Genomic DNA, 27,619 nt, shown 5'->3' with positions numbered 1-27,619 from the left:
GGGACTTTTTCTGTTTACCGGTAAGTAGGGCACTGTTTTTCCTTACGGAGATCTAGCAGGTGTAGGGATTCTTGCAGGAAATGCTTCCTGGGAAATAAAGTATATAAATGAGCTATCCTCTAGAACAGGGGTGGGGAATCTTTTTTATACCATCCCTCAGGGGCTGTACAAATTGCCCTCTAACTCCACCCACAAGGGGCGTCCTGATGCTGGCAGTGGTGTCAGGACGTAATCTTTCATTGCATGTCCCTCAGCGTTCAGTGGGGAACACTACACGCGCATGCTCACTGAGGAAGAAGAAATGAATGGGCCAGTGACTGTCAAAATATAGCTGCTGGCCCAAGCACTGTGGTCCCCAGGAATCTACCTGGGGGCCGGATAAAAGGGAGAAGATACAGATTAGATGTTAGAAAAAACTTTTTGACAGCGAGGGTGATCAATGAGTGGAACAGGCTGCCATGAGAGGTAGTGAGTTCTCCTTCAATGGAAGTCTGCAAACAGAGGCTGGACAGACATCTGCCTGAGATGGTTTAGTGACTCCAGCATTGAACTGGGGGTTGGACCAGATGACCCTGGAGGTCCCTTCCAACTCTACCATTCTATGATTCATCAAGGGGCCTGCGGGTCTAAGGTTCTCCACCCGTGCTCTAGAACGAACAGATGTAAACTGCCTGATTTGAGACAAAGACAAAAGATCCTACACACTTCTTGCTAGAGGGCAGAGAACAAATATACAGATTAGCCCTTTACCTACTCACCTTATGAGCTCGGTACATTATACATCACATAGCTTTCTTCTCCTGTGCAAAAAGACAAAAAAGTAACACACAAGATGTCATTGGCGCTTTTAAAAAAAGTTGGACCAATTAGATCAGAAAGGAGATTTTTTTCATATTGATATATTTTCAATCAATGCCCTTTTAGTAGTGACACATTAATGCTCCTTTAAAAGTGACCGATAAGAGTGATCAGTCACTGCATTGTCTTGAATCCTTCCCTAATCGGTGTCAGTGGCTCAGGCTATGGCTTCCTCCATCCCTGACCCCAGGGCCACTTTTACACTAATAGGTCCCCATTTTCTTTGCTGAATTTAGATAGTTTTTAATAATTTTAGATTATATAATGCTGTTATAGATCACTTTGTTATTGCTGCTTGGTATAGCCAAAAAGGAGTACTACAAAAAAAACCTTAAAATATAACTTTTAATATTTAGAGTAAAAATTACCCATATAAAAGGGTCAGGAGACAGTAATACCTTAATCTACCTTAACATTGATAAGAAAGGATAGAGACTAAAATGGTGTGATCTTTCCCTTACTCACCCTACCTCACAGCGGAGGTTGGCACCCTAAGTTCGACATGGTGCCCCCACTCATCGATGGCTCTCCCTTGGGACCCTACAGGAACTTAACAAATGAAACTACCACCACACCAAAACCTTATCTAAAGTGCAATAGTGCTTATAAGGTGCAATATAAAAGCTGTTGAAATCTTATGTGGATCAGTTTTCCACAACAAAAGGGTCTAAGAGATATTTACCCTTATACACGTATAATATATGGGAGGTGCAGTAGGTGTCTAGTAACAGAGACAAAATAATTTTTAAGTATTTGCGATGCTATTAAATACCTCATACCACCAGTATATGGTGGCAAAATAATGTGCAGTATCCCTTGTGCATACATATTTTCGGTCAAATACATCAAATCACACTCGGACCAGTGTGATTCTATGGGGCCGTGCATATGTGCAATTTTCTTTTCCTTGGACAGAATCTTTCTAAGGAAAAACATATCGCTGCATATCCAAGTTTAATCCGATATTCAGATCGCACTCAGCCATGTAAGTCACCGAGTGTGTGGAAAACATCTGACTGCACTCAGATGGCATATGAGTGAAAACCAATGTCTGCACCCTTGCAAAATGGAGAAAGTGGAGACATTTTTTCTCTATCTTCTCATTCAAAAGAATAGGACCACACTGTGATAACACTCCAATCAAAGCCCGATCAGAGTGTGATTGGCATAATTGATCCAATTTTCTCAGATGACAAAAAATACACTTATCTAGCGGTCCATGGAAAAAATGGGAAACCTGTCCAATTTTGATCCCAGTGTCGGATCAAAATCAGCAATGCAAGTACATGGGTCCATGAAAAAAAAAACAAATTGTACCTCTCAAAGTCTAATCAGAATAATTGGAATGTTTCTCAGATCTGGTAGGTCTGTTCTAGACAACAGACTCATTGAAAGGGAATCTGTAAGCACAACTGACTGTTCAAATCAAGCACAGTTGCTCAGTGCACCCTAAGCATGGCCGATCAGTTCAGCGCACCCTAAGCATGGCCGATCAGTTCAGAGCACCCTAAGAATGACCAATCAGTTCAGTGCACCCTAGGCATGACCAATCAGTTCAGTGCACCCTAAGCATTACCAATCAGATCAATGCACCCTAAGCATGGCCAATCAGTTCAGTGCACCCTAAGCATGGCCAATCAGTTCAGTGCACCCTAAGCATTACCAATCAGTTCAGTGCACCCTAAGCGTGGCCAATCAGTTCAGTGCACCCTAAGCATGGCCAATCAGTTCAGTGCACCCTAAGCATGTCCGATCAGTTCAGCGCACCCTAAGCATGGCCGATCAGTTCAGCGCACCCTAAGCATGACCGATCAGTTCAGCGCACCCTAAGCATGACCGATCAGTTCAGTGCACCCTAAGTATTACCAATCAGTTCAGTGCACCCTAAGCGTGGCCAATCAGTTCAGTGCACCCTAAGCATGTCCGATCAGTTCAGTGCACCCTAAGCATGTCCGATCAGTTCAGCGCACCCTAAGCATGGCCGATCAGTTCAGCGCATCCTAAGCATGGCCGATCAGTTCAGCGCACCCTAAGCATGACCGATCAGTTCAGCGCACCCTAAGCATGACCGATCAGTTCAGCGCATCCTAAGCATGGCCGATCAGTTCAGTGCACCCTAAGCATGGCCGATCATTTCAGTGCACCCTAAGCATGGCCGATCAGTTCAGCGCACCCTAAGCATGGCCAATCAGTTCAGCGTACCCTAAGCATGGCCGATCAGTTCAGCGCACCCTAAGCATGGCCGATCAGTTTAGCGCACCCTAAGTATGGCCGATCAGTTCAGTGCACCCTAAGCATGGCCGATCAGTTTAGCGCACGCTAAGTATGGCCGATCAGTTTAGCGCATGCTAAGTATGGCCGATCAGTTCAGCGCACCCTAAGCGCATGACTGATCAGTTCAGCGCACCCTAAGCGCATGGCCGATCAGTTCAGTGCACCCTAAGCATGGCCGATCAGTTCAGTGCACCCTAAGCATTTCCGATCAGTTCAGCTCTACTCAACTATGCCAATTGTGCACCGAGTGACTGTGCTTGGTTTGAACAGTTATTTTGTGCTGACAGCCTCCCTATAAATTACTGCAAAGCTTATTGTAGTTACCTGTCTCGTAATAGTCATACACCTTCACGGAGCACGGCTTCAGATCCTTCACTACTATTTGTTGTTCAGCTGAGAACATGAACACCTCTGTTGTTTTGCTCAACTGCCGGAAAAAAAAACGCAAAAGTGAAAAACTTTAAATAGTAAAGAAATAAGGTCAAGAAACTATAAAAAATAAAGATAACTGCTTACCTCCTCAATATAGAGAATTACTAGTTTATCTTTTGTTTCCGTTTTTTTCACCAACTTGTTTTTCTCCAACTGATGATGAAAGGATACACATGAGGATAGAGACATAGTGAATCAGAAGAACTGTACTACATTTCTAATTGGAGGTATTATTATTATTATTATTACACCTAGTACATATTGGGATAGGATCTTGAGAATCGTGTCACTGAGTCATTTTTACCATCATAAAAATAAAACCCCAAAAACGATGGTGGAGATTGGATTTCTTGGCCAATTCACTCTATTTGGATTTTTTTTTTGCCATTTTTCAGTACAATGTATGGTAAAAATGAATGGTGTCTTTCAAAACTACAACTGGTCCTGCAAAACATAAGCTCTCATACAGCTAAATGGAAGGAAAAATGAAATAGTTATGGCTTTTCTTGGAAGAAGAGGAGGGAAAAGCAAAGGAGCAAAAAAAACTAAAATTGTCCTGCTGGGAGAGATTAATATCTAGTCCCTTTGCAGCAGATGTGTGGGGGTTCGGGGCTTGAGGGACCCCAATCAATCAATCAATCAATCAATCAAAAAATTGTCTGCAGGGTGCAGAAGCAGTGAGTTCTCGCACAAGTTACATTTTTATTTCTGGAAAATAAGCTCCTGAATAAAAATAAACCCATATCATGCAGATGTGTATGTGTCTCATAATTTCCATGATAATTATTATTATACTTGGTCAATAATTGCTGTTATTATGTTCTGGCATCAGTTACGTCATATCTACTTTCAACTCATAACATTTTGTTATTTGCGACCCAGTAAGTGACACATCGCTGGAATCAGGGACAAACTTTGATACAAAAATCACTTTTGCATATCAAGTTCCTTTTGTTTAAAATTAAGTATATTCCCCCTTACTGAAAATTACATCACTGAATGAGGAAAACTCAGCATCTGGTCTCCATTAAAATGAAATGAAGCTTAGGAGTCAAGTGACTGCGCTGCGAAATGTCAGGAACAGGTCATTAATGTGCCACAATGTTCCCCCGTCTGCCCCCTGTACTAATAGTAGACCTTCGGTCTCATATGATGACTACATAAGTGTATTACCGCCAGTGCTCCAGGAATTAGGGGGGTTGTTCGCTTCGGAAAATCATTTTTGTTAGAAGTTACACCTGGGATCAGCTTTATTCTAAAAGGAAATCTGTCTGCAAGTGCAGCCATCACCGACTTTGTGGACCTTGTAAGGATAAAGACTCCTTAGAGCTTATCTACATTCTGGTAAATAGATTGATATTTGCAAGAGGTTTCAGAATAATAATATGCGCACATAGATTTTTTTTTCAAGGAGTTTTTGGAGCAGAATCTGATCGTAAACTGAGCATAAGGTCTCCAAATTCTCCTACAAATCTCAAAACTCCTGAAAAACTTTGAGTTTTTGTTCCGTGTTTCTGCTCTGAAAACTCAGTAAAAAGTCTATGTGTGCACATAGAACTAAGAACATCTAGGAACATCTTCTCTATTGACACCAGTAGGGCATTTTGGAATGGAATTTCTATACCAAACACCACCTATATAGGCAAGCGTGGACTGGCCGACAGGAGAACAGGAGAATCCTCCGGTGGGCCACCACCCTCTTATATGAGCAGTACTTGGCACACCATACTTGGATCACTATGTACAGACAAAGGCGCCATCTTATTCATTTAACAATCTACCCAGTTCATTGTTAAATACATTAGTGACTGATGATAACATCACATTTGCATGTAGCTGTAAAGTGGGGCCCTGGAGTTGGTTAATGGTGGCCCTTGGCACACTGTATTCGAGGCTTATGCAGCATTAGGAAAATCTATGGCTGCTTTCACAGGACCTAAAGGTGACCATACATATGAGGGCACAGACAGACGTAATCCTCGGACTGGCCATCGGTTCTCCTGACCTGAACGTGAAAGCTCCATAGAATTACGCTCCGGTCAGGAGAGCTGACGGCCAGTCCGAGGATTTAGATGTGATCCTCACACCAGTAATATGGCTGACTGACTGCGCCCTTAGTGTAAGGTCAGCCAAACCTCACAAATTTGTCTGGATCACCCAATCTTCTAATGTCTATTTGATGTTCTTCTAACGTATATTTAGCAGGGAAGACAAGGATCGGGCATGGATCAGTTTCTCCCTGTTTTTTCCCCTTGACAGCGAATAAATGATTGCACTCAGCACAGCACTGGTCTATAGGGACTCTGTCTCCGCTGGTGATTCACTGATTGGATATTTATGGGCATTTCTGGTGCGTCAACCCTCATATGGCAAAAAAACTAACAAAAAAAAAAAAGATGGCTTATGGTTGTAAGAAAAGAAGGAAAAAAATGAAAATTGACCCAGTCACCAAGTCTATTGGCCACATTTGTGCTAACAATCGCTCTCGCTGGCCCTGTTAACCAGGTGCTCATATGCGAATCCTGTACTTCCTCCAGCACAATATCCACAAGTTCTCAGTAAATCAAATATGTCATATAATACAGTGTCATACAACAGCTGACTGTTCAGCTGCTTTATATGTTACGTCCCCTCGGGTGCTGGGAACTTCTGAGTCAGTTTTGGCTCGTGAAGCGAGAAAAGCTCATTACAGTAAACCCCAAGATGGCACTTTTGCTGCTTCACGGCATGGTGAGAGGGGTCAGGATTTGGGGATATGTTCAGTATAGAGCTGGTATTCACTACACACTAATTATTTCCATCCCCTGATCTACTGAATTTTTCATCTACAGGGTTAAATAAGCTTCCAATTTCATTAATTTTTCGTTTATAGGGTTAAAAAAGCTTCCAATTTGCTGAATTTTTCATCTGCATGGTTAAATAAACTTCGAATTTACTGATTTCATATTTATCGGGTTAAATAAGGTTCTAATATACAGATTGTTTTCATTTATAGGGTTAACTAAGCTTCCAGTTTACTGAATTTTTCATCTACAGGGATAACTAAGCTTTCAATTTATGGAATTTTTATTTATAGGGTTAAATTAGCTTCCAATTTACTGACTTTTTTATTTATAGGGTAATAAGCCTTCAATTTTCTCCACACATTGCTGAAGATTCACTACAGTGCTTTGATTTGTTAGAGGTCCCAGCTATATAATTTGATGAACCTTTCCTGGATGCTGGATCCCTGGATTATGCAATGGAAGGAACACGATGTTTCATCAGAATAACCCCATTTTAGGGCATATGAACGTCATTTATTTTCTGAAAGCCATCCTCCTCTGTTAGCCGGAAACAGTCCGAGTGGTTTCCACCAATTTAAATGGTGGCCTTGTAATACCGTATTTCTCCATTAGTGACCGCCTGCAGACTCATGGCACTGATGATTGGGAGGTCATCTGCTTAAGATTGGTCGTCTCTCACTCTGGAGGACTTGTCCCAAATTACCAACAACCTCCTGGGCTCTGGAGGACTTGTCCCAAACTATAGGGGTGCATTTCCGATTTCTTACTGCAGATCACATTGCTCTTCCGGAGATAAGCCACCGGTCGACGTGTCAGTCATCGTCTTTCTCATAAAGACCACAGGAGCACTTGGCCGAATGAGTGCTCCTGTGTTTGGAGAACCAGCTGGGTTAGCTGGTGGCCGAATGATCTGCCGTGGAGCATTGTTCGGCTAACAGCCATCTAATGTATATGGCCGGCCTTTGTCGCCTTCTTTCACAGAAACCAATGATGTTTGCAGCTAATGTGTTGCCCAATGGAATAGAACCTGAAAACAGGTAAGACAAAGCAACATCTATAGCAAAGGTCTAGCAAAGGTTACCTTGACCCAGATAACACAGCAACGGAAGATCACAGCTCAAAAAACTATAGTCCACCATCTAACGTGACATCGATCAGTGGCTTTTGTTATCTTGATCCTCTTATGTGAACGAAGCTTTTGTGACGCCCAGGAGACCGAGATACCCAGCACCAGATCAATGAGGTCTGTCTCTTAAGGGGGATGTCACTAGTGGCTTGACCCGGTGCTGTGGCCTCAGGCGATGCACAGTGTAAGGGATATCATGAAGGAACAGACACTTACTTGGTCAGCAGCAGGTCTTCTCAGCTGTGATGGCCCCGATCTTGGATCGACGGCTATTGTCCAAATGAAAGACTGAGGCGTTGAAACGTTTAACCAATTTACTTCAACATAAAGGGATTTGCCACCAATACTGTCACCGGAGTCTGTATAAGAACCCTGAATTACTTTGACCCTGTCAGGATTTCCACCTCTTATTATGCGCAGTTTCTGTATGGTCCTGCTGCTGTTTGTGAACTGGCTGCCGACCCAATCTGTCTCTTCTGTGCTCTGGTCCGACGGGCAACCCGAGTCCCTTTTTGTCGGCTTACCCCCTTTGGGAGTACCGCTGAACTCTGTGTCTGTTGCTGCGTCTTACCCTGGTGAAGCTGATATCACCTCCTGTCATGATCTCAATGGCAAGAGATCATAGCATCAGCATATATAGGAACTAGCTCTTGGAAGATGGAAACTGAGCTGACCATGAACTAAACCTAACGCACAACTAGCAGTGGCCGGGTAGCATGCCTACGTTGATTCTAGATGCCCAGCACCAGCCGGAGGACTAAATAAAGCTAGCAGAGGAAAATATTAGTCCTAGCTCACCTCTAGAGAAATACCCCGAAAGGAGACAGAGGCCCCCCACATGTATTGGCGGTGAATCAAGATGAAATAACAAACGTAGTATGAAAATAGGTTTAGCAAATTTGAGGTCCACTTACTACATAGCAGAAGACAGAAAGGACACTTTCATGGTCAGCTAAAAACCCTATCAAAACACCATCCAGAAATTACTTTAAAACTCTGGCATTAACTCATAACACCAGAGTGGCAATTCCTGTTCACAAGAGCTTTCCAGACACAGTAACGAAACTACAGCTGTGAACTGGAACAAAAATGCAAAAACAAACATGGACAAGAGTCCAACTTATCTAGTAGTTGTCTAGGAGCAGGAACAAGCACAGAGAGGCTTCTGATAACATTGTTGACCGGCAAGCAACTAACAGAGCAGCAAGGTTATATAGCGACTCCCACATCTTGATGGGAACAGGTGAACAGAGAAGATGAAGACACCAGTTCAATTCCACCAGTAGCCACCGGGGGAGCCCAGAATCCAAATTCACAACAGTACCCCCCCTCAAGGAGGGGGCACCGAACCCTCACCCGAACCACCAGGGCGATCAGGATGGGCCCTATGAAAGGCACGAACCAGATCAGAGGCATGAACATCAGATGCATTCACCCAAGAATTATCCTCCTGGCCGTATCCCTTCCACTTGACCAGATACTGGAGTCTCCGTCTGGAAACACGAGAGTCTAAGATTTTCTCCACAACGTACTCCAACTCACCCTCAACCAACACCGGAGCAGGAGGCTCAACGGAAGGCACAACCGGTACCTCATACCTGCGCAATAATGACCGATGAAAAACGTTATGAATAGAAAAGGATGCAGGGAGGTCCAAACGGAAGGAAACAGGGTTAAGAATCTCCAATATCTTATACGGGCCGATGAACCGAGGCTTAAACTTAGGAGAAGAGACCCTCATAGGGACAAAACGAGAAGACAACCACACCAAGTCCCCAACATGAAGACGAGGACCAACACGACGACGGCGGTTAGCAAAAAGCTGAGTCTTCTCCTGGGACAACCTCAAATTGTCCACCACCTGCCCCCAGATCTGATGCAATCTCTCCACCACAGCATCCACTCCAGGACAATCCGAAGATTCCACATGACCAGAGGAAAATCGAGGATGAAACCCCGAATTACAGAAAAACGGGGACACCAAAGTGGCAGAGCTGGCCCGATTATTGAGAGCGAACTCCGCCAATGGCAAAAAAGCAACCCAATCATCCTGGTCAGCAGACACAAAACACCTCAGATATGTCTCCAGGGTCTGATTAATCCGCTCAGTCTGGCCATTCGTCTGAGGATGGAAAGCGGACGAAAAAGATAAATCTATGCCCATCCTAGCACAGAATGCCCGCCAAAATCTAGACACGAATTGGGTCCCTCTGTCAGAAACGATATTCTCAGGAATACCATGCAAACGAACAACATTTTGAAAAAACAGAGGAACCAACTCGGAAGAAGAAGGCAACTTGGGCAGAGGAACCAAATGGACCATCTTAGAGAAACGGTCACACACCACCCAGATGACAGACATCTTCTGAGAAACAGGCAGATCTGAAATAAAATCCATCGAGATGTGCGTCCAAGGCCTCTTAGGAATAGGCAAGGGCAACAACAATCCACTAGCCCGAGAACAACAAGGCTTGGCCCGAGCACAAATGTCACAAGACTGCACAAAGCCTCGCACATCTCGTGACAGGGAAGGCCACCAGAAGGACCTTGCCACCAAATCCCTGGTACCAAAAATGCCAGGATGACCTGCCAACGCAGAAGAATGAACCTCAGAGATGACTCTACTGGTCCAATCATCAGGAACAAACAGTTTATCAGGTGGGCAACGATCAGGTCTATCCGCCTGAAACTCCTGCAAGGCCCGCCGCAGGTCTGGAGAAACGGCTGACAATACCACTCCATCCTTAAGGATACCTGTGGGCTCAGAGTTACCAGGCGAGTCAGGCTCAAAACTCCTAGAAAGGGCATCCGCCTTAACATTCTTAGAACCCGGTAGGTATGACACCACAAAATTAAACCGAGAGAAAAATAATGACCAGCGCGCCTGTCTAGGATTCAGGCGCCTGGCAGTCTCAAGATAAACCAAATTTTTGTGGTCAGTCAATACCACCACCTGATGTCTGGCCCCCTCAAGCCAATGGCGCCACTCCTCAAAAGCCCACTTCATGGCCAAAAGCTCCCGATTCCCAACATCATAATTCCGCTCAGCGGGCGAAAATTTACGGGAAAAGAAGGCACAAGGCCTCATCACGGAGCAGTCAGAACTTTTCTGCGACAACACTGCCCCAGCTCCGATCTCAGAAGCGTCGACCTCAACCTGAAAAGGTAGAGCAACATCAGGCTGACGCAACACAGGGGCAGAGGAAAAACGGCGCTTAAGCTCCCGAAAGGCCTCCACAGCATCAGGGGACCAATCAGCAACATCAGCACCCTTCTTAGTCAAATCGGTCAATGGCTTAGCAATATCCGAAAAACCAGCAATAAATCGACGATAAAAGTTAGCAAAGCCCAAAAATTTCTGAAGACTCTTAAGAGAAGAGGGCTGCGTCCAATCACAAATAGCTTGAACCTTGACAGGATCCATTTCAATGGAAGAGGGGGAAAAAATATATCCCAAAAAGGAAATCCTCTGTACCCCAAAAACACACTTAGAACCCTTCACACACAAAGAATTAGACCGCAAAACCTGAAAAACCCTCCTGACTTGCTGGACATGAGAGTCCCAGTCATCCGAAAAAATCAGAATATCATCCAGATACACAATCATAAATTTATCCAAATAATCGCGAAAAATATCATGCATAAAGGACTGGAAAACTGACGGAGCATTTGAAAGACCAAAAGGCATCACTAAATACTCAAAGTGGCCCTCGGGCGTATTAAATGCGGTTTTCCACTCATCCCCCTGCCTGATCCGCACCAAATTATACGCCCCACGGAGATCAATCTTAGAGAACCACTTGGCCCCCTTTATGCGAGCAAACAAATCAGTCAGCAACGGCAATGGGTATTGATATTTAACAGTGATTTTATTCAAAAGCCGATAATCAATACATGGTCTCAAAGAGCCGTCTTTTTTTGACACGAAGAAAAAACCGGCTCCTAAGGGAGATGACGATGGACGAATATGTCCCTTTTCCAAGGACTCCTTTATATATTCACGCATAGCAGCATGTTCAGGCACAGACAGATTAAATAAACGACCCTTTGGGTATTTACTACCCGGGATTAAATCTATGGCACAATCGCACTCTCGGTGCGGAGGTAACGAATCAAGCTTGGATTCTTCAAAGACGTCACGATAGTCAGACAGGAACTCAGGAATTTCAGAGGGAATAGATGATGAAATGGAAACCACAGGTACATCCCCATGAGCCCCCTTACATCCCCAGCTCAACACAGACATAGCTTTCCAGTCGAGGACTGGGTTGTGAGATTGCAGCCAAGGCAATCCTAGCACCAAATCATCATGTAGATTATACAGCACCAGAAAGCGAATAATCTCCTGGTGATCCGGATTAATACGCATAGTTACTTGTGTCCAGTATTGTGGTTTATTATTAGCCAATGGGGTGGAGTCAATCCCCTTCAGAGGAATAGGAGTCTCCAAAGGCTCTAAATCATACCCACAGCGTTTGGCAAAGGACCAATCCATAAGACTCAAAGCGGCGCCAGAGTCGACATAGGCGTCCGTAGTAATAGATGACAAAGAGCAAATCAGGGTCACAGATAGAATAAACTTAGACGGTAAGGTGCAAATGGAAACAGATTTACCAAGCTTTTTAGTGCGCTTAGAGCATGCTGATATAACATGAGTAGAATCACCACAATAGAAACACAACCCATTTTTCCGTCTAAAATTCTGCCGCTCGCTTCGGGACAGAATTCTATCACACTGCATACTCTCTGGCGATTTCTCAGTGGACACCGCCAGATGGTGCACTGGTTTGCGCTCCCGCAAACGCCTATCGATCTGAATAGCCATTGTCATGGACTCATTCAGACCCGCAGGCACAGGGAACCCCACCATAACATCCTTAATGGCATCAGAGAGACCCTCTCTGAAAGTCGCCGCCAGGGCGCACTCATTCCACTGAGTAAGCACAGACCATTTACGGAATCTTTGGCAGTAAATTTCCGCTTCATCTTGCCCCTGAGATAGGGACATCAAAGTTTTTTCTGCCTGAAGCTCCAAATGAGGTTCGTCATAAAGCAACCCCAAGGCCAGAAAAAACGCATCCACATTGAGCAACGCAGGATCCCCTGGTGTCAATGAAAAAGCCCAGTCTTGAGGGTCGCCCCGGAGCAAGGAAATCACAATCCTGACCTGCTGTGCAGGGTCTCCGGCAGAGCGAGATTTCAGAGACAAAAATAATTTGCAATTATTTCGAAAATTCTGAAACCCAGATCTATTCCCCGAGAAAAATTCCGGAAAAGGAATTCTCGGCTCAGATACAGGTGCATGACAAACAAAATCTTGCAAATTTTGTACCTTCGTGGCGAGATTATTCAAACCTGCAGTTACACTCTGAAGATCCATTGCAAACAGGTGAACACAGAGCCATTCAAAGGAGAGAGAAAAAAAAAAAAAAAATTTCAGCAGATTACTTATTTCTCTCCTTTCTCAGCCAAGGATTTTAACCCTTTAGTGGGCCGGTCAAACTGTCATGATCTCAATGGCAAGAGATCATAGCATCAGCATATATAGGAACTAGCTCTTGGAAGATGGAAACTGAGCTGACCATGAACTAAACCTAACGCACAACTAGCAGTGGCCGGGTAGCATGCCTACGTTGATTCTAGATGCCCAGCACCAGCCGGAGGACTAAATAAAGCTAGCAGAGGAAAATATTAGTCCTAGCTCACCTCTAGAGAAATACCCCGAAAGGAGACAGAGGCCCCCCACATGTATTGGCGGTGAATCAAGATGAAATAACAAACGTAGTATGAAAATAGGTTTAGCAAATTTGAGGTCCACTTACTACATAGCAGAAGACAGAAAGGACACTTTCATGGTCAGCTAAAAACCCTATCAAAACACCATCCAGAAATTACTTTAAAACTCTGGCATTAACTCATAACACCAGAGTGGCAATTCCTGTTCACAAGAGCTTTCCAGACACAGTAACGAAACTACAGCTGTGAACTGGAACAAAAATGCAAAAACAAACATGGACAAGAGTCCAACTTATCTAGTAGTTGTCTAGGAGCAGGAACAAGCACAGAGAGGCTTCTGATAACATTGTTGACCGGCAAGCAACTAACAGAGCAGCAAGGTTATATAGCGACTCCCACATCTTGATGGGAACAGGTGAACAAAGAAGATGAAGACACCAGTTCAATTCCACCAGTAGCCACCGGGGGAGCCCAGAATCCAAATTCACAACAACCTCCCTTCCGGTTGCTGTATTATATATAATGAATATAGCCACGGATCCGGTATCCGTCTCTGCGCCTATTCTGGGTAGAGGTTATTACTACCCGGTTCTCACAATGTCCTTTTTCTCTATTCCTCTTTTCCTACTATCGGTATTACGGACCTATAATCCGTCATAGGGCTGTTAGGAGCTCAGTTATACGACCTCACACTTTCAGCTCCTCAACCCAACTGCCAATCTTTTTCTCAAACCAGAATAGATCAAGGGGAGTCTCTGGAGCTCCCCCTTCTGGCCGGAGATGGTAGTGCAGTCTTGCTATTTTAACATTTGTATTTTGTGTCAATAACTATTTTTGTGGCGAATAGCCCTAGGGGCGCCACATTCCCCCTTAGTTAAGAACAGTACTCCGGGACTGTGGGACGATAACATTTTGAAATAACAATTGATATATACAGAGTCTTAAAAATGAAAAGTTACAAAAACCACTCAAAGAAACAAAAAAAAAAATGGAATTCTGTAAAAAGTCACTTCAAATAGCGTCCATTAATACAGTTCTATCCTTGAAGGCACTAGGAAGCAAAGTTCACAAAGCAGTCTTTCCGGAGCTTTGATTTAGTGTTTCCGGGCTGATAAAAAGTTCAAGAATATGCAAGAAGTTCATACAGGTAAGTCTCTGTAGGTACTGGGCTTAAACGTTACAGAACAATAACAATGACTATAGTCTTATAGTTGGCAATCCGCATACCTGGCCGGTAATTGACCCCGGGTACTACGCTGGGATCTACATAATAGCGGTGTCTCTTTATGTGGTGTACTACTGTCTACTGCGGATATAATATCTGCTCTCTCTGCTAAAGATAATTCCACCACTATGGGGTTGGCAAGTCCACCGTGAATGGGATCACTCTGATCAGGAATCTGTTCTTCCTGACCTGGGACCTCTTGTAGTACGGGGTCAGCCTCTTCCTGTCTTGGGACTTCTAATATTGGATTCGGTGTTGGATAAAAGGCCACCATGGGAACCACTACTGCACCATGGTATGTTAGTAAGGTTTTAGGAAAGTCTCCTATACAGGTGTGATACATTTCCTCCTCTTTTTCCTTTACTGGTTGAACCTGTATAGGTTGAATAACTTCTGATTCTGGCTGGACAACTTCTGGCTCTTTCAACGTTTCCGGACATAATTTAAGATTGTCTCTTGACACTAGTACAGATGTTAAACCTCCATTTTTGCTAATGAGACACATTTTAGGATTATCCATTCTTGTTGGTAAAACTGTGTAGGGTACGGCTTCCCATTGATTATCCAGTTTATTGGTTTGACGATTCCTCTTGAGTACTTGGTCACCCGGTCTTAATGGAGTTGCTAGAGCATTCTGGTTGAAAGTTCGCTCTTGTCTATCTCTGGTTTGCTGGAGGCTTCTTTCCACACTCTCTTGCACTTGGCGATACTGCTTTTGCCGTATGACATCCCAATTGGAGTCTTGAACTTCTGCGTCTGGTTTCAGTATTCCCATTTCTAGATCGATTGGTAATTGGCCGGGTCTTGCACGCATAAGATAAGCTGGGGTGCAGTTGGTAGAGCTCACCGGGACATGATTATACAGATCCACCAAGTCAGGCAATTTCTCTGGCCATTGATTCCTTTCCGTTTCAGGTAAAGTCTTTAGTAGGTCTATCACAATATGGTTCATCTTCTCACATAAGCCGTTTGTTTGCGGATGATAGGCCGTCGTCCGGATCTTTTTGCAACCATACATATTACAGAAGTCTCTGAAGATCTCTGATTCAGAGGCTGTACCCTGGTCAGTGAGAACCTGTTCCGGATATCCATGGGGTCTACAAAAGTACGTTTGGAACGCTTTGGCTGCTGTTTTTGCAGTCAGATCTTTTACAGGTACTACTACCAAGAAGCGCGAATAATGGTCCACGATGGTCAAGGCATAGACGTAACCGGACCGGCTCGGTGTCAACTTCACGTGGTCCATGGCTACCAGTTCAAGTGGTTGTTTGGTGATTATGGGCTGCAGTGGTGCTCTTTGGCTCTTTTGATCGTTCCTTCTGAGGTTGCACAGGCCACAGTTTCTACACCACTGTTCGATTGATTTTCTCATCCCGACCCAATAAAATCTCTCTCTCAGAAGTACTTCTAGCTTTTTCCAACCAAAGTCACCAGCGCCATTGTGGTAAGCCTCGAGGACCATCCTCACATCTTGTTTAGGCACGATAATCTGCCAGACCAATTCATGTGTTTTCGGATTGGTGTATCTTCTACAGAGTTTCCCTTGATACAGGAACATTTTGCCTCTCTCTTTCCAGAGTTGATGCGTCTCTTCTGGGGCATCCTCATCGGGATATGCACTTTGCTCCATCAATAGTTCCTTCACTATCTTCACAGCCGGATTGCTATCTTGGGTGTCAGCCCATCTATGGTGTGCTAACGGATTAAAATTCACTTCTTGTTGTTTCTGATAGGTATTTGACTGACGATGTTTTGCCTTGGGTTGATGAAAGGCTGGTAGTTCAATTTCTTCAAGCTCCCCTGTTTCTTCTTCTACATCTCTCAAGTGTGGCATCCGGGATAGGGCATCGGCATTTCCATTCTTGCGACCTGCTCGATACTTGATCACGAAGTTGTAATTAGATAACCGGGCTATCCATCGCTGTTCTAACGCACCTAATTTAGCCGTGTCTAGGTGGGTCAATGGATTGTTGTCAGTATAGACAATAAATTCTGCACCGGTCAAATAGTGTTTGAAACGTTCAGTCACAGCCCAAACTACTGCCAGTAGCTCCAATTTGAAGGAACTATAATTTTCAAAATTTCTTTCAGTAGGCCGGAGTTTTCTACTTGCAAAGGCGATGACTTTCTCCCGACCTTCTTGCTTTTGTGACAGCACCGCTCCCAATCCCACATTACTGGCATCGGTGTAGAGGATGAAAGGTTGATGGTAATCTGGGTACGCCAGAACTTCTTCTCCGGTTAGTGCCTTCTTTAGTTGTTCAAAGGAGTCTTCTCTTTCGTCGTTCCACTGAAAAGGAGGGTTTCGGTTTGAAGGTTTCTTCGTCTGCCCTATCAAAGTATCTTGCAAGGGCGCTGCCAATTTGGTAAATCCTTTTATAAATCTACGATAGTAACCCACTAATCCCAAGAATTGCCTCACTTCTTTTGCGTTGGTAGGTCTTGGCCAATCCCTTATGGCAGTTATTTTCTCGGGATCCGGTGCTACTCCCTCCGAACTCACGATGTGCCCTAAGTATTGTACCTTTGGCTTGAGAAGGTGACATTTGGATGGTTTGATTTTCATACCATACTTGGATAAGGCTTCGAACACCTCTGCCAGGTCTGTTAAGTGCTGTTCGTAAGTCTTTGAGTAGACGATCACATCATCTAGGTACAGGAGGACGGTCTCGAAGTTCTTGTGTCCAAGGCAACATTCCATCAGTCGCTGGAAAGTACCAGATGCGTTGCAGAGTCCGAACGGCATGCGATTAAATTCGCTTAAACCCATTGGTGTGGTGAATGCCGTTTTTTCTTTATCTCTCTCAGCCACAGGGACTTGCCAATACCCGCTTGTTAAGTCTAAGGTGGAAAAATAATTAGCAGATTTCAAAGCAGTCAAGGACTCTTCTATCCTAGGCAAGGGATAGGCGTCTTTATGGGTGATGTTATTAATCCGCCGGTAGTCTACGCACATTCTCATGGTTCCGTCCTTTTTTTTGACAATCACCAGAGGGGCCGCCCAAGGGCTACAACTATCTCTTATTACCCCGGCCTGTTTCATCTCTCTCAGCATGTCCTTCGCGCATTGATAGTGAGTGGGCGGTATGGGCCTATATCTTTCTTTTATCGGGGGATGGTCACCGGTGGGGATTGTATGTTCCACCCCTTCTATCCGTCCGAAGTCCAATGGGTGTTTACTGAAGACCTGTTCATATTCCGTCACTAATCTATATACCCCTTGTCTTTGATGGGTAGGTGTTGAATCTACACCCACGTGTAGCTGTTGGCACCAATCCTCCGATTCTCCATCTGAGCCGTTATTTTCCACCTGACAGGTCGATTCTAAAGGCTCAACGGTTGTGATGGCATTGTTGTCAACAGTATATAACTTTGCCACTGTAGCGTACCTTGGCAAAGTGACCTCTTCCTCTCCACAGTTCAAAAGTCGTACAGGCACCCGTCCCCGGTGTACCTCGACCACCCCTCGTGCCGTGAGTATAGTGGGTCTGCTGTCAGTGTATGATGGTTCTATTAAGGCTTGATAGTCTCGTCCTTTAGTACCAATGGCCGCTCTACACCATACCAGCATTTCTGTTTTTGGTGGGATTACAATAGACGTTGGATCACTCACCCTCACACTGCCGATTTCTCCACCTGCAACTTCTATCTGTTGCCTTAACATTAATACTTTTATTTCCCTCCGGAGAACTCTCTGCTGGCAGGATCGGGCGGTTTCAGCAATTTGTTGTAAGACAGAAATAACTTTGGAAAAGCAGTTCTCTAACACATTCATTCCTATCAATACAGTTGGTTCACAGTTCTGTCGGTCAACATCAACGACAATTATACCCTGTTTCTTCAATTCTGCTTTACCAATCTTTATGGTCATCTCCCTGAATCCTAGTTTCGGTACCAACTTACCATTACTGGCCCATATATTTAGTTCAACATCAGAGGGTCCTTTATCAATATCTACCTCAGCCCAGTACCTCTTATAAAGGATATATGGTATAGATGAAATCTGGGAACCTGTATCCAGCAAAGCGTTGAGGGGAATTCCGTCCAGCACGATAGGGATGATAGGTCGTCCTCCGATGTACCTGTCGTGCCAGGGTGTTGGGCCTTGAAAATTCATTCCTGCGAAGCGGCCCGCATTCCCAGGGGATTCCCGTTTAAATCACAATTTCGTGCGAAGTGGCCTGGCTGCTGGCAACGGCGGCAAATGGACTGTCCATCCGGTTGGTAGCGGTCACGGGGTCGTCCTCTCCATGTCGGGTATCTCCGGGACCTCATCCATGGAACATCCTCTCTACGGTTTGCCAACTCCATCTTGGGTTCTCTCATCTCCTGCATGGTTTTAGCCATTGAAGCAACAACATCAGTTAAAGAGTCAAGCTTTTGCTGAAGAGCCTCATTAGTAATGGGCCCCAGGGACTTCGCACTGACACCGGACGTAACTGATGTCACTGACATTCCCCGTTGCTGAAGTGCATCTGCCATGGGTTGTGTGAGATCCTGATCCCGAGGTGCCTCTGCCAGCTGGAGACATATAGCACTCTCCTTTAATTGGGCAAATGTCAATTCAGGGTTCTTAAAAACAAGCATGCTCACATGCCCCCGGTGAGAAGGGGTGTAGAGTCCCTCAATAAATTGATCTCTTAGCAGTTTATCGGCTCCTGTGTTAAAAATGGGTTCAGCCAGTGTAAGTGATTTAAGGGCTTCCTGCAGGTTTAAGGCAAAATCTCTCACGCCCTCATTAGCTTTTTGTTTGCAATTAAAGAATCGTACTTTAGCTTTGCTGCTGGCAGTGGTTTCAAATGTAGCTTTTAATCCAGCAAATATGCATTCAACAGTACCTTTTAGATCAGTTGCCCATTCCGTGACCTCTCGCTTAGCATGGCCACTTAACTGCATCATCAGGAGACTAACACGCTGAGCTTCACCCACGGGGAACATATCAAAATGAGCCAACATCTTTTCCCTGAAACCGTCAAGGGTATTAGGTTCACCTTCATACATTGGAAGCCACGGGCCACCCGGGGTAAATGGCATTAACACCGGCATGATGGGCACCACTCCTTGCACTGCTGCGCTGCCGGGCTCTCTATCGACACTCTGTCTTTCAGCTGCATTAGCGTCGCCGGGTGCTGCAGCGTCTCCGTGCTGCGACATACTGTACCCCCTTAGTTAATCCAGGCCCCTCCGGTCCCAGCTTCCGTCTAGATAATGTAGATTGGTTCCTCTGTGCAGCAGGATGACAATGACACGCTCCCTGCTGCCTCTAACTGCCGCACGCTCTGTGATGGTGGATTTTGAAGTTTTTCAGTTAGACTGGGGCTTGGGTAATGACGTAGCTCGATTAACAGTTTTGTGCCTAACAGTTATGAGATGTTCACATCAGGGGATGGCGGCCATTTTTACCCCATTATAACCAATGGAGAAAAGTCACTTTCAATAGTTTTCAATGGGGAACGGGATTTTCTTTAACAAAGTCAATTTCCAAGATTTTTCATCCAAATTTTCACAGTTTCAGACTCCAATTACGGCACACAATACCCGGTGTACGGGCTGGCCCAATCCTGTTCGTGACGCCAGTTGTGACGCCTGGGAGACCGAGGTACCCAACACCAGATCAATGAGGTCTGTCTCTTAAGGGGGATGTCACTAGTGGCTTGACCCGGTGCTGTGGCCTCAGGCGATGCACAGTGTAAGGGATATCATGAAGGAACAGACACTTACTTGGTCAGGAGCAGGTCTTCTCAGCTGTGATGGCCCCGATCTTGGATCGACGGCTATTGTCCAAATGAAAGACTGAGGCGTTGAAACGTTTAACCAATTTACTTCAACATAAAGGGATTTGCCACCAATACTGTCACCGGAGTCTGTATAAGAACCCTGAATTACTTTGACCCTGTCAGGATTTCCACCTCTTATTATGCGCAGTTTCTGTATGGTCCTGCTGCTGTTTGTGAACTGGCTGCCGACCCAATCTGTCTCTTCTGTGCTCTGGTCCGACGGGCAACCCGAGTCCCTTTTTGTCGGCTTACCCCCTCTGGGAGTACTGCTGAACTCTGTGTCTGTTGCTGCGTCTTACCCTGGTGAAGCTGATATCACCTCCCTTCCGGTTGCTGTATTATATATAATGAATATAGCCACGGATCCGGTATCCGTCTCTGCGCCTATTCTGGGTAGAGTTTATTACTACCCGGTTCTCACAATGTCCTTTTTCTCTATTCCTCTTTTGCTACTATCGGTATTACGGACCTATAATCCGTCATAGGGCTGTTAGGAGCTCAGTTATACGACCTCTCACTTTCAGCTCCTCAACCCAACTGCCAATCTTTTTCTCAAACCAGAATAGATCAAGGGGAGTCTCTGGAGCTCCCCCTTCTGGCCGGAGATGGTAGTGCAGTCTTGCTATTTTAACATTTGTATTTTGTGTCAATAACTATTTTTGTGGCGAATACCCCTAGGGGCGCCACACTTTGTTGACAGGTATTCTACGTAGATGGTACATCGTGAGCCAAAATAGCCTTTGCTTCATCCAGAGTCAGACTGAAGAACACTGGGCCTACCAGGGGATCTGATTTTGAGGGCCCACCTTTCTCCCTCACTAAAGAACCCCATAGCAACTGCAATGTTTTCGCTACAAACTCTCCTGAAGGAGAAGTCTGGGTCCACCAGAGGCTTCTCTGGTTCTCTGGTGGGCCAGTCCAACCCTGGCTTCATCTGTCTATAACATTTTTTATATTGCTGTAGATGGAACTGATTTTTTTTATGTCCAGGAAACTGAAATACTAACCTCTATCTGTCAATATTGCTTCACTTACCATTTTCAAAGAATCTACGTTTGCTCCGAAACCAGAAGGTAGCTCGATCTCTGTGAGGACCATGTTTGTTTTGCTGCGTTGTCCTATGTACCTGAACCAATATAAATTACAAGTTACCGTTTATATAAAAATTAGATTTATACAATTTTTTTAATTAACATGTGACTATCTGTATAAAATCCTGAAATATTGCAGTTTTCACACCAGTCACATTTCCTGTTTTCATCAAAATCCTTTTTTTTTTTTTATATAGACTTGGACACAGTCATTTCTTTATCATTAGGAGTGGGGAATTTATAGGGAATCTTTCACCAGGATTATGTTCCACCATCTGAGAGCGGCATGATGTAGGTGCAGAGACATTGGTTCCAGCGATGTCTCACTTACTGGGCTGCTTGCTGTGGTTTTGATAAAATCACTGTTTTATCTGCTGCAGATCTACAAGTTCTCTGAATGCTGAGTTTGGTTTAACCCCGCCCACAACACTGATTGGCTGCTGCCAATCACTGGGGGGGGCGGAGTTGGACTACTTGACAGCAAGCTTACTAGTCCTGTAGTGATTTTATCCTGCTGATAATACAGCGATTTTATCAAAACAACAGCAAGCAGCCCAGTCACACATTGCTGAATTTATGGTTTCTTTCTCGACTTTATGCTGTTTTCAGATGAAGTGTATGTTTCCAATATGCATAATAAAAACAGAGAGCTACAGCATAGTTGAACTCTATGGTCAATAATGTAATTAAAGGGGGTGTCCAAGATATTGATGCCTTAATCTTAGGGTAAGTCATCAACATTAGATTAGTGGGATTTCCCCACGTAAAAACGCTTTGCTGGTCCCACAGCTGTCAGAAATACATTGGTCAAATTCATCATTTGCATGTTTTTACAGTCACTTTTCATTTCTGTCTTGTGCATACAGTTCATGGTTTTTGCGCAAATTTGAAAATCGTTTTTGTCTTCAACCATTTTAGGCTAAAAAGTCATAAAACAGTTTAAAACGTTTTGCAAAATGGCGCAAAAAAATTCTGGCTTACATAAAATCACTCCGCGGAAGACTAAAGAACATTTGTGCCCCCCCCCCCCCCCAAAAAAAAAAAAACCAAGCTGCATTTTTTAAAAAAAAGTTGCAACTGATAAATCAAGTGAAAACATTTGGAAACCCCAAACCCTATCCACAAAAAAAGATGAAGAAATAAAGAAGTAACTGTAAAAAAAAAAAGCACAAACTTAAAGAAGAATTAGGTACAAATGAGAAACAGGTATAAAACATCAAAAACTAGACTAATGGAAAAAGGAATCGGGCCCATAATGTCTGAATCCAGAATCGGAGCACAGCTGTGGAGGAGGTGGAGAAAGTAATTTCTCTATCTCCTCTGCTGCCGGCGTCGGAGTGTGATATCCGAGTGATTTGCGCTGTGTCACTCGCACCCATAGACTTATATGGGTGCGAGTGAGCTGAGACTCGGCCAAGTCTCGTTGCCAATCGCAGCATGCTACGATTGTTCTCGCATGCCGATTCGGCATGAGAAAATAATCACAGATGTGATCTGCAACATAGATTAACACTGGTCCGAGTGCTATGCGCCATTTTCTTGTATAGCACTCGTCCGTGTTATACGCTAGTGTGACCCCGACCTAATATTGATGAGCTACCCTAATGATAGGTCATTGATATTTCAATTACAGTCTCTCAGAAGACAAAATCAAGATATATGCGATCATCTCCCTGCAAAAATTAAATAATTGCATTTTTGGCTAAGGTTAGTTCAACTCACTGTACAGAAATAGAATAGTTTAACATCAGTTTAGATTCATCCATGCTGTCTCCTTGAGTCAGGTTCACTTGGATATGAAAGAATGAATCGTCTTGATTGGGGTATATGTTGTACTTCAGTGTCACCTGTTGTAAAGGAGAGAATTGGTAATTCACATATTTACTATTGCATTCATTATATTGGATAACCCTATGTGGAATAAGGCACTATAAGAAATCTTGATAGCACAGTTAAACCTGTCTTTACCTTTAAGAAGGCACATCCTTCACCCTTGACCTGAAACGTGTAATCTCCAGGCAAATTTCCAAGTTGTTTCTTCTGAAGAAGGAACCGAGAGCTTTCATTGACGTATAAACTGCTCATCGTGTTTTCTCCATCTAGACCAAACATAACCTCCAATCCTTCCAGCTTACAGTAGGTTAACTTGGAAAACAAAGCAAGAGCCTGAAGTCCCACCACCGTATCCTGCCAGAAGAAAAAATATAATCCATGTTGGAACAGAACAAAACCTGAATTCTTATTGCCTCATTCTAGGCCAAACAGATTACCTGCGTGGTCGCAAAACCTCCATACGGATTCTGTTGTTTTGCTATCCACGAGGCGATGCTAGAAGCCTTATTGATGTCCGTCTTTGTTGGGTTGTCCTTCGAAAGATGAGCTAGAAGCACATAAGCAGCTAATTCCACCTCATTGGTATTGGGTTGAGACCACAAAGGATCTTCGGTACGATTAGATGGGCTTGTTGGCCAGTAGGTATCGCCACCTAAGGAACATTAAAACCAGTGGCCACTTATTTTGAAGTATGATAGCTGGTGTCTTCAAGAGGTCAATTAATATACGATTGGTAAGCGGGAAGTAGGTTTTAGGTTATAGTATATCTAGCTATTCGCTGAAAATCAGACAGTATAAGATTCAAATCATCAACCGTTAAGAGTATAAATCTAATTTTATTGGACAAACCTCCTAATGATAACAGTATTTTTTTGTCAAAACTAAACAAACTCAAAACGCGTTATTCCAAATTATTATGCACAACAGAATAGCCTCCCGGAGCTGCTGTTCTGATGTGAGCGGCTTTCCACCCTCATACATCTTTTGCTTGATGATACTCCAAAGGTTCTCAATAGTGCTGAGGTCAGGGGAGGATGGTGGTCACTCCTTGAGTTACTCTCGTTTTATGCTCATAGCAGCCAATGACTCAGACATATGTTTTCGAGCATGAAATGGTGCATTGTCATGCATGAAGATGATTTTGCTAAGGATGGCATGGTTCTTCATTGTGTAACATGGAAAAAAGTGTTGAGTCAGAAACTCTTCTTTAAACTTTGTCAAGGTTATTTTCACACTGTCAGGTACCCCAAAGGGGCTACCAGCTCTGTCCCGGCCCTAAACATGACTCTGTGACCTCTTTGATGATGTCACAGCCTTGTTGGGCATAGTGGACATTCGCCAACCATTTACTACTCCATCTATCTAGACCAGGGCTGGGGAACCTCAGGCCCTCGCTGACCTTTTATCAGGCCCCCGAGCAGATCACTACAACCAGCTCATTAATTTATTCCTGCTCTGTTAGCACACACATGCAGTGTTCACTACTGAACACTGAAGGGCATGCAATGAATGATTACATCCTGAAACCAGTGCCACAGTAATGATACACTTTGTGCCCAGAGTTTGTACGGCCCCCAAAGGATATAAATATCCAAATAGCCCTTGGCAGAAAAAAGTCTCCCCACCCCTGATCTAGACCATCCAGTGTTGCACTGCACTCATCAGTAAACAAAACTGCATTCAAATTAATCTTCATGTATGTCTGAGCCCACTGCAATCATTTTTGCTTGTGAGCAATGTTTTAAGGGTGGACAAAGAGTAGTTTTAAGCACTACTGCAAGCCTCTGGAAGATCCTACACTTTGAGGGTCACTGGATTCCAGACATACCAGCAGCTTCAAATACCTATTTTCTGCTTTGTGATGGTATTTTAGTAGTTGCGCTCTTAATCCGACTAATTTGTCTGGCAGAAACCTTGCTCATTATGCCTGTATCTGCACGAACCAGTCTATGTTCTGTATCACAGTATGATGATCACACTTAAGTTTTTGTGAAGCATCTAATGTTTTCAAACTTTGTCCAAGGTATTGCATTATTTGATTCTATTCGCCAGCAGAGAGAGAGAGAGTTTTTCTTTCCCATATTGTTTGAAACTTCTAGCCTGCTTAATAATGTGGAGCATCCTACAGTTGTTTTCATTTAACTGGGCACCTGCTAAGTAATTATCAAAGGTGTTTAAGATTGATTTCAGTGATCCAAAGACCCCGAGACACAAATCATCCATGAGGTTATTTGAAAAACAAAAAAATTAAATTTTTATGACACGTTAATCCAATTTGCATAATAATTTCGAACGTGGTGTGGTAGCAGTAAAACCTACTAAATATTACTGTAATGTTGCCTAAACCCTCCAATTTCAGCAGGATTGGATAGAACTTCCACCTAATGTGTGTAGGGCTCCTCTGCAAGAAAGATTAGGTATGCTAATTTCAAGTACCGATACTTTTGTCAATCGAATTACTTGACATTGGTTTAAGGTGCTCATTAGTGATGAGTGAACATGCGCAGATGAGGTGTTATCGGAGCACGCTCAGGTGCTAACTGAGTGACTTCGGCGTGCTCGAATAATATGTTCAAGTCCTCGTGGCTGCATGTCTCATCGCTGTTCGACAGCCATAACACAAACAGGTAATCTCTGCATGTGTTGTGACTGTCGAACAGCCATGAGACATGCAGCTGCGGGGACTCGAACATATTTTTCGAGCATGCGGAAGTCACTCAGTTAGCACCCAAGCATGGATAACATTTTATCTGTGCATATTCACTCATCACTATACTCATACATCTTCAATAGTGGACAGCTGATTTTTATCACCTCTACCATAAACGAACACCACCAAGAGCACGTGTGTTTTCAGAGAGGAATAGCAGTAAGGCTGGCCATATACCAGCTAATTGTACTAATTGTAAAGTGCTGCTGAATATGATGGTGCTATATAAATAAAACTATTATTATTATACATCTGATATCTGTCAGCTAAAAATCGACGGATCGTTTCACGGGATTCTTGTCCATCAGCCTGGTCAGTAGTCTTTGAACGGTAGGCTCATAAATCTGTAAATCTCTTACCTTCTGAAATCCCTGGTGCAGGGTTTGATTAGCCAGGCAGGCGCGATATTATCATTGCAGCGTAAGGCCGGTGTCACACTTGCGAGTGTGATGCGAAAAACTCACGCATCAATACCCGTCACTGCCGCCGGCACTCAGACGGAAGCGTGCGACTGCATGTATTTCTATGCAGCCTCACACTCCGGTCACGAGTGCTGGCGGCAGTCCCTGGTTTTGATGCGTGAGACTCACACGAGTTTTTCGCTTCACACTCGCAAGTGTTTCCCCGGCCTAAAAAAGATGACATTGCATCAGCTCAGCTAATCACTCTTGGGAGCCTGGAAGGTAAGAGACTCACAAAGCTCCTGTCCACCGGTCTATCCACTCTACCATCAACCAAACAATGTCTGCCAACTCCTCCATACACAGGAATACCCGGTTGAGCGCCCCTGTGCTCTCTTGTGACTTCTCCGGCAGATTCCTTATCCTCCATCGAACAAAAGGATCAGCTGTTGAAATTCCACTGGTAAGATCTCTGACAATGATGGATGATATTGAGGGAGAATTGGGAGGCTCCCGTTTGCTTTAGATGGTTAGCCAATCCTGATGAAATTAGTCAATTTATCAGACTTTTTTCTAATTTGTGTGGGGACCTTGAGTCGTCAAACATCTCTGGTAGTGGTCACTGAGAACAAAAGTATCGATCCTTGAAATTTACCATGACCAATCCTTGCTAATTAGTTGTCAGTCACTGGAAGGCTGTAGACCCGACCCACTGATTCATATTGATGAGCAATCCTAAAAATAGGCCATTAATACTGAGTCCTGGAAACATTTCTGTAAAAGTCTTTTAGTTTTCTTCTTCTATGGTGAAAATCGACAGAGTACCTGCATTTGCAGCCCGGTCATGCAGTTCTTTCAGAAGGGCGTCTCTTAGCTCAAAGTCTCTGGATAATGTAAAGGCATAAGCAAGGAGAGCCTTGGTATACAGGCTGTCTACTTTGGGAACACTGTCACGGAGATACTGAAGTGCACTTTCTACCATTTCATTCTGCAAGCAATAAACAAAATGTTAACATTTACCAAAAAGAATTTAATAGCGATCTAATGTGTTTCACATATAATAAATACATGGATTATATTTAAAAACGCCGAGGGTGTAATAAGCTTCCTCGAGTCAGGAAATGTACACTCTTCAACATTGCAAGACCAAGAAGGGAAGGTCGTAGAATTATGGAAATCGCAGGATGGATAGACATATTTCTGATCTGCAAATGATGAAAACATGGAGACAACATTTTCAAAACATCTCGATTAGTGATGAGTGAACGTGCTACTGTGTTCGAGTCCTTGCTGCAAATTATTCGAGCATGCTGAAGTCACTCGGTTAGCACCCGAGCATGGATAATACCTTATCCGAGCAACGTTAGCTC

The 27,619-nt window shown here is 44.0% G+C and overlaps 1 protein-coding gene across 1 annotated transcript in view; it reads right to left on the bottom strand.

The window, feature by feature from the left end:
* LOC143769715 (alpha-2-macroglobulin-like protein 1) overlaps positions 1 to 27,619 on the bottom strand; it is a 102,885-nt gene that overhangs the window by 7,249 nt on the left and 68,017 nt on the right. The window contains exons 28-35 of the mRNA XM_077258512.1: positions 27,075 to 27,237; positions 23,576 to 23,790; positions 23,274 to 23,492; positions 23,028 to 23,152; positions 21,250 to 21,340; positions 3,649 to 3,717; positions 3,457 to 3,559; positions 759 to 800 (exon numbers count right to left, since the gene is read on the bottom strand). Of these exons, the coding sequence (XP_077114627.1) occupies positions 760 to 800; positions 3,457 to 3,559; positions 3,649 to 3,717; positions 21,250 to 21,340; positions 23,028 to 23,152; positions 23,274 to 23,492; positions 23,576 to 23,790; positions 27,075 to 27,237 (1,026 nt within the window). The 3' untranslated portion in view covers position 759. The remainder of the gene's footprint in view (positions 1 to 758; positions 801 to 3,456; positions 3,560 to 3,648; positions 3,718 to 21,249; positions 21,341 to 23,027; positions 23,153 to 23,273; positions 23,493 to 23,575; positions 23,791 to 27,074; positions 27,238 to 27,619) is intronic.

Source organism: Ranitomeya variabilis, chromosome 4 (assembly GCF_051348905.1).
Source record: "Ranitomeya variabilis isolate aRanVar5 chromosome 4, aRanVar5.hap1, whole genome shotgun sequence".
In the NCBI taxonomy this organism is placed as follows: Eukaryota; Metazoa; Chordata; class Amphibia; order Anura; family Dendrobatidae; genus Ranitomeya; species Ranitomeya variabilis.
The sequence above is the reverse complement of the archived record's forward strand: the minus strand, read 5'-3'. Positions and strand labels throughout refer to the sequence as shown.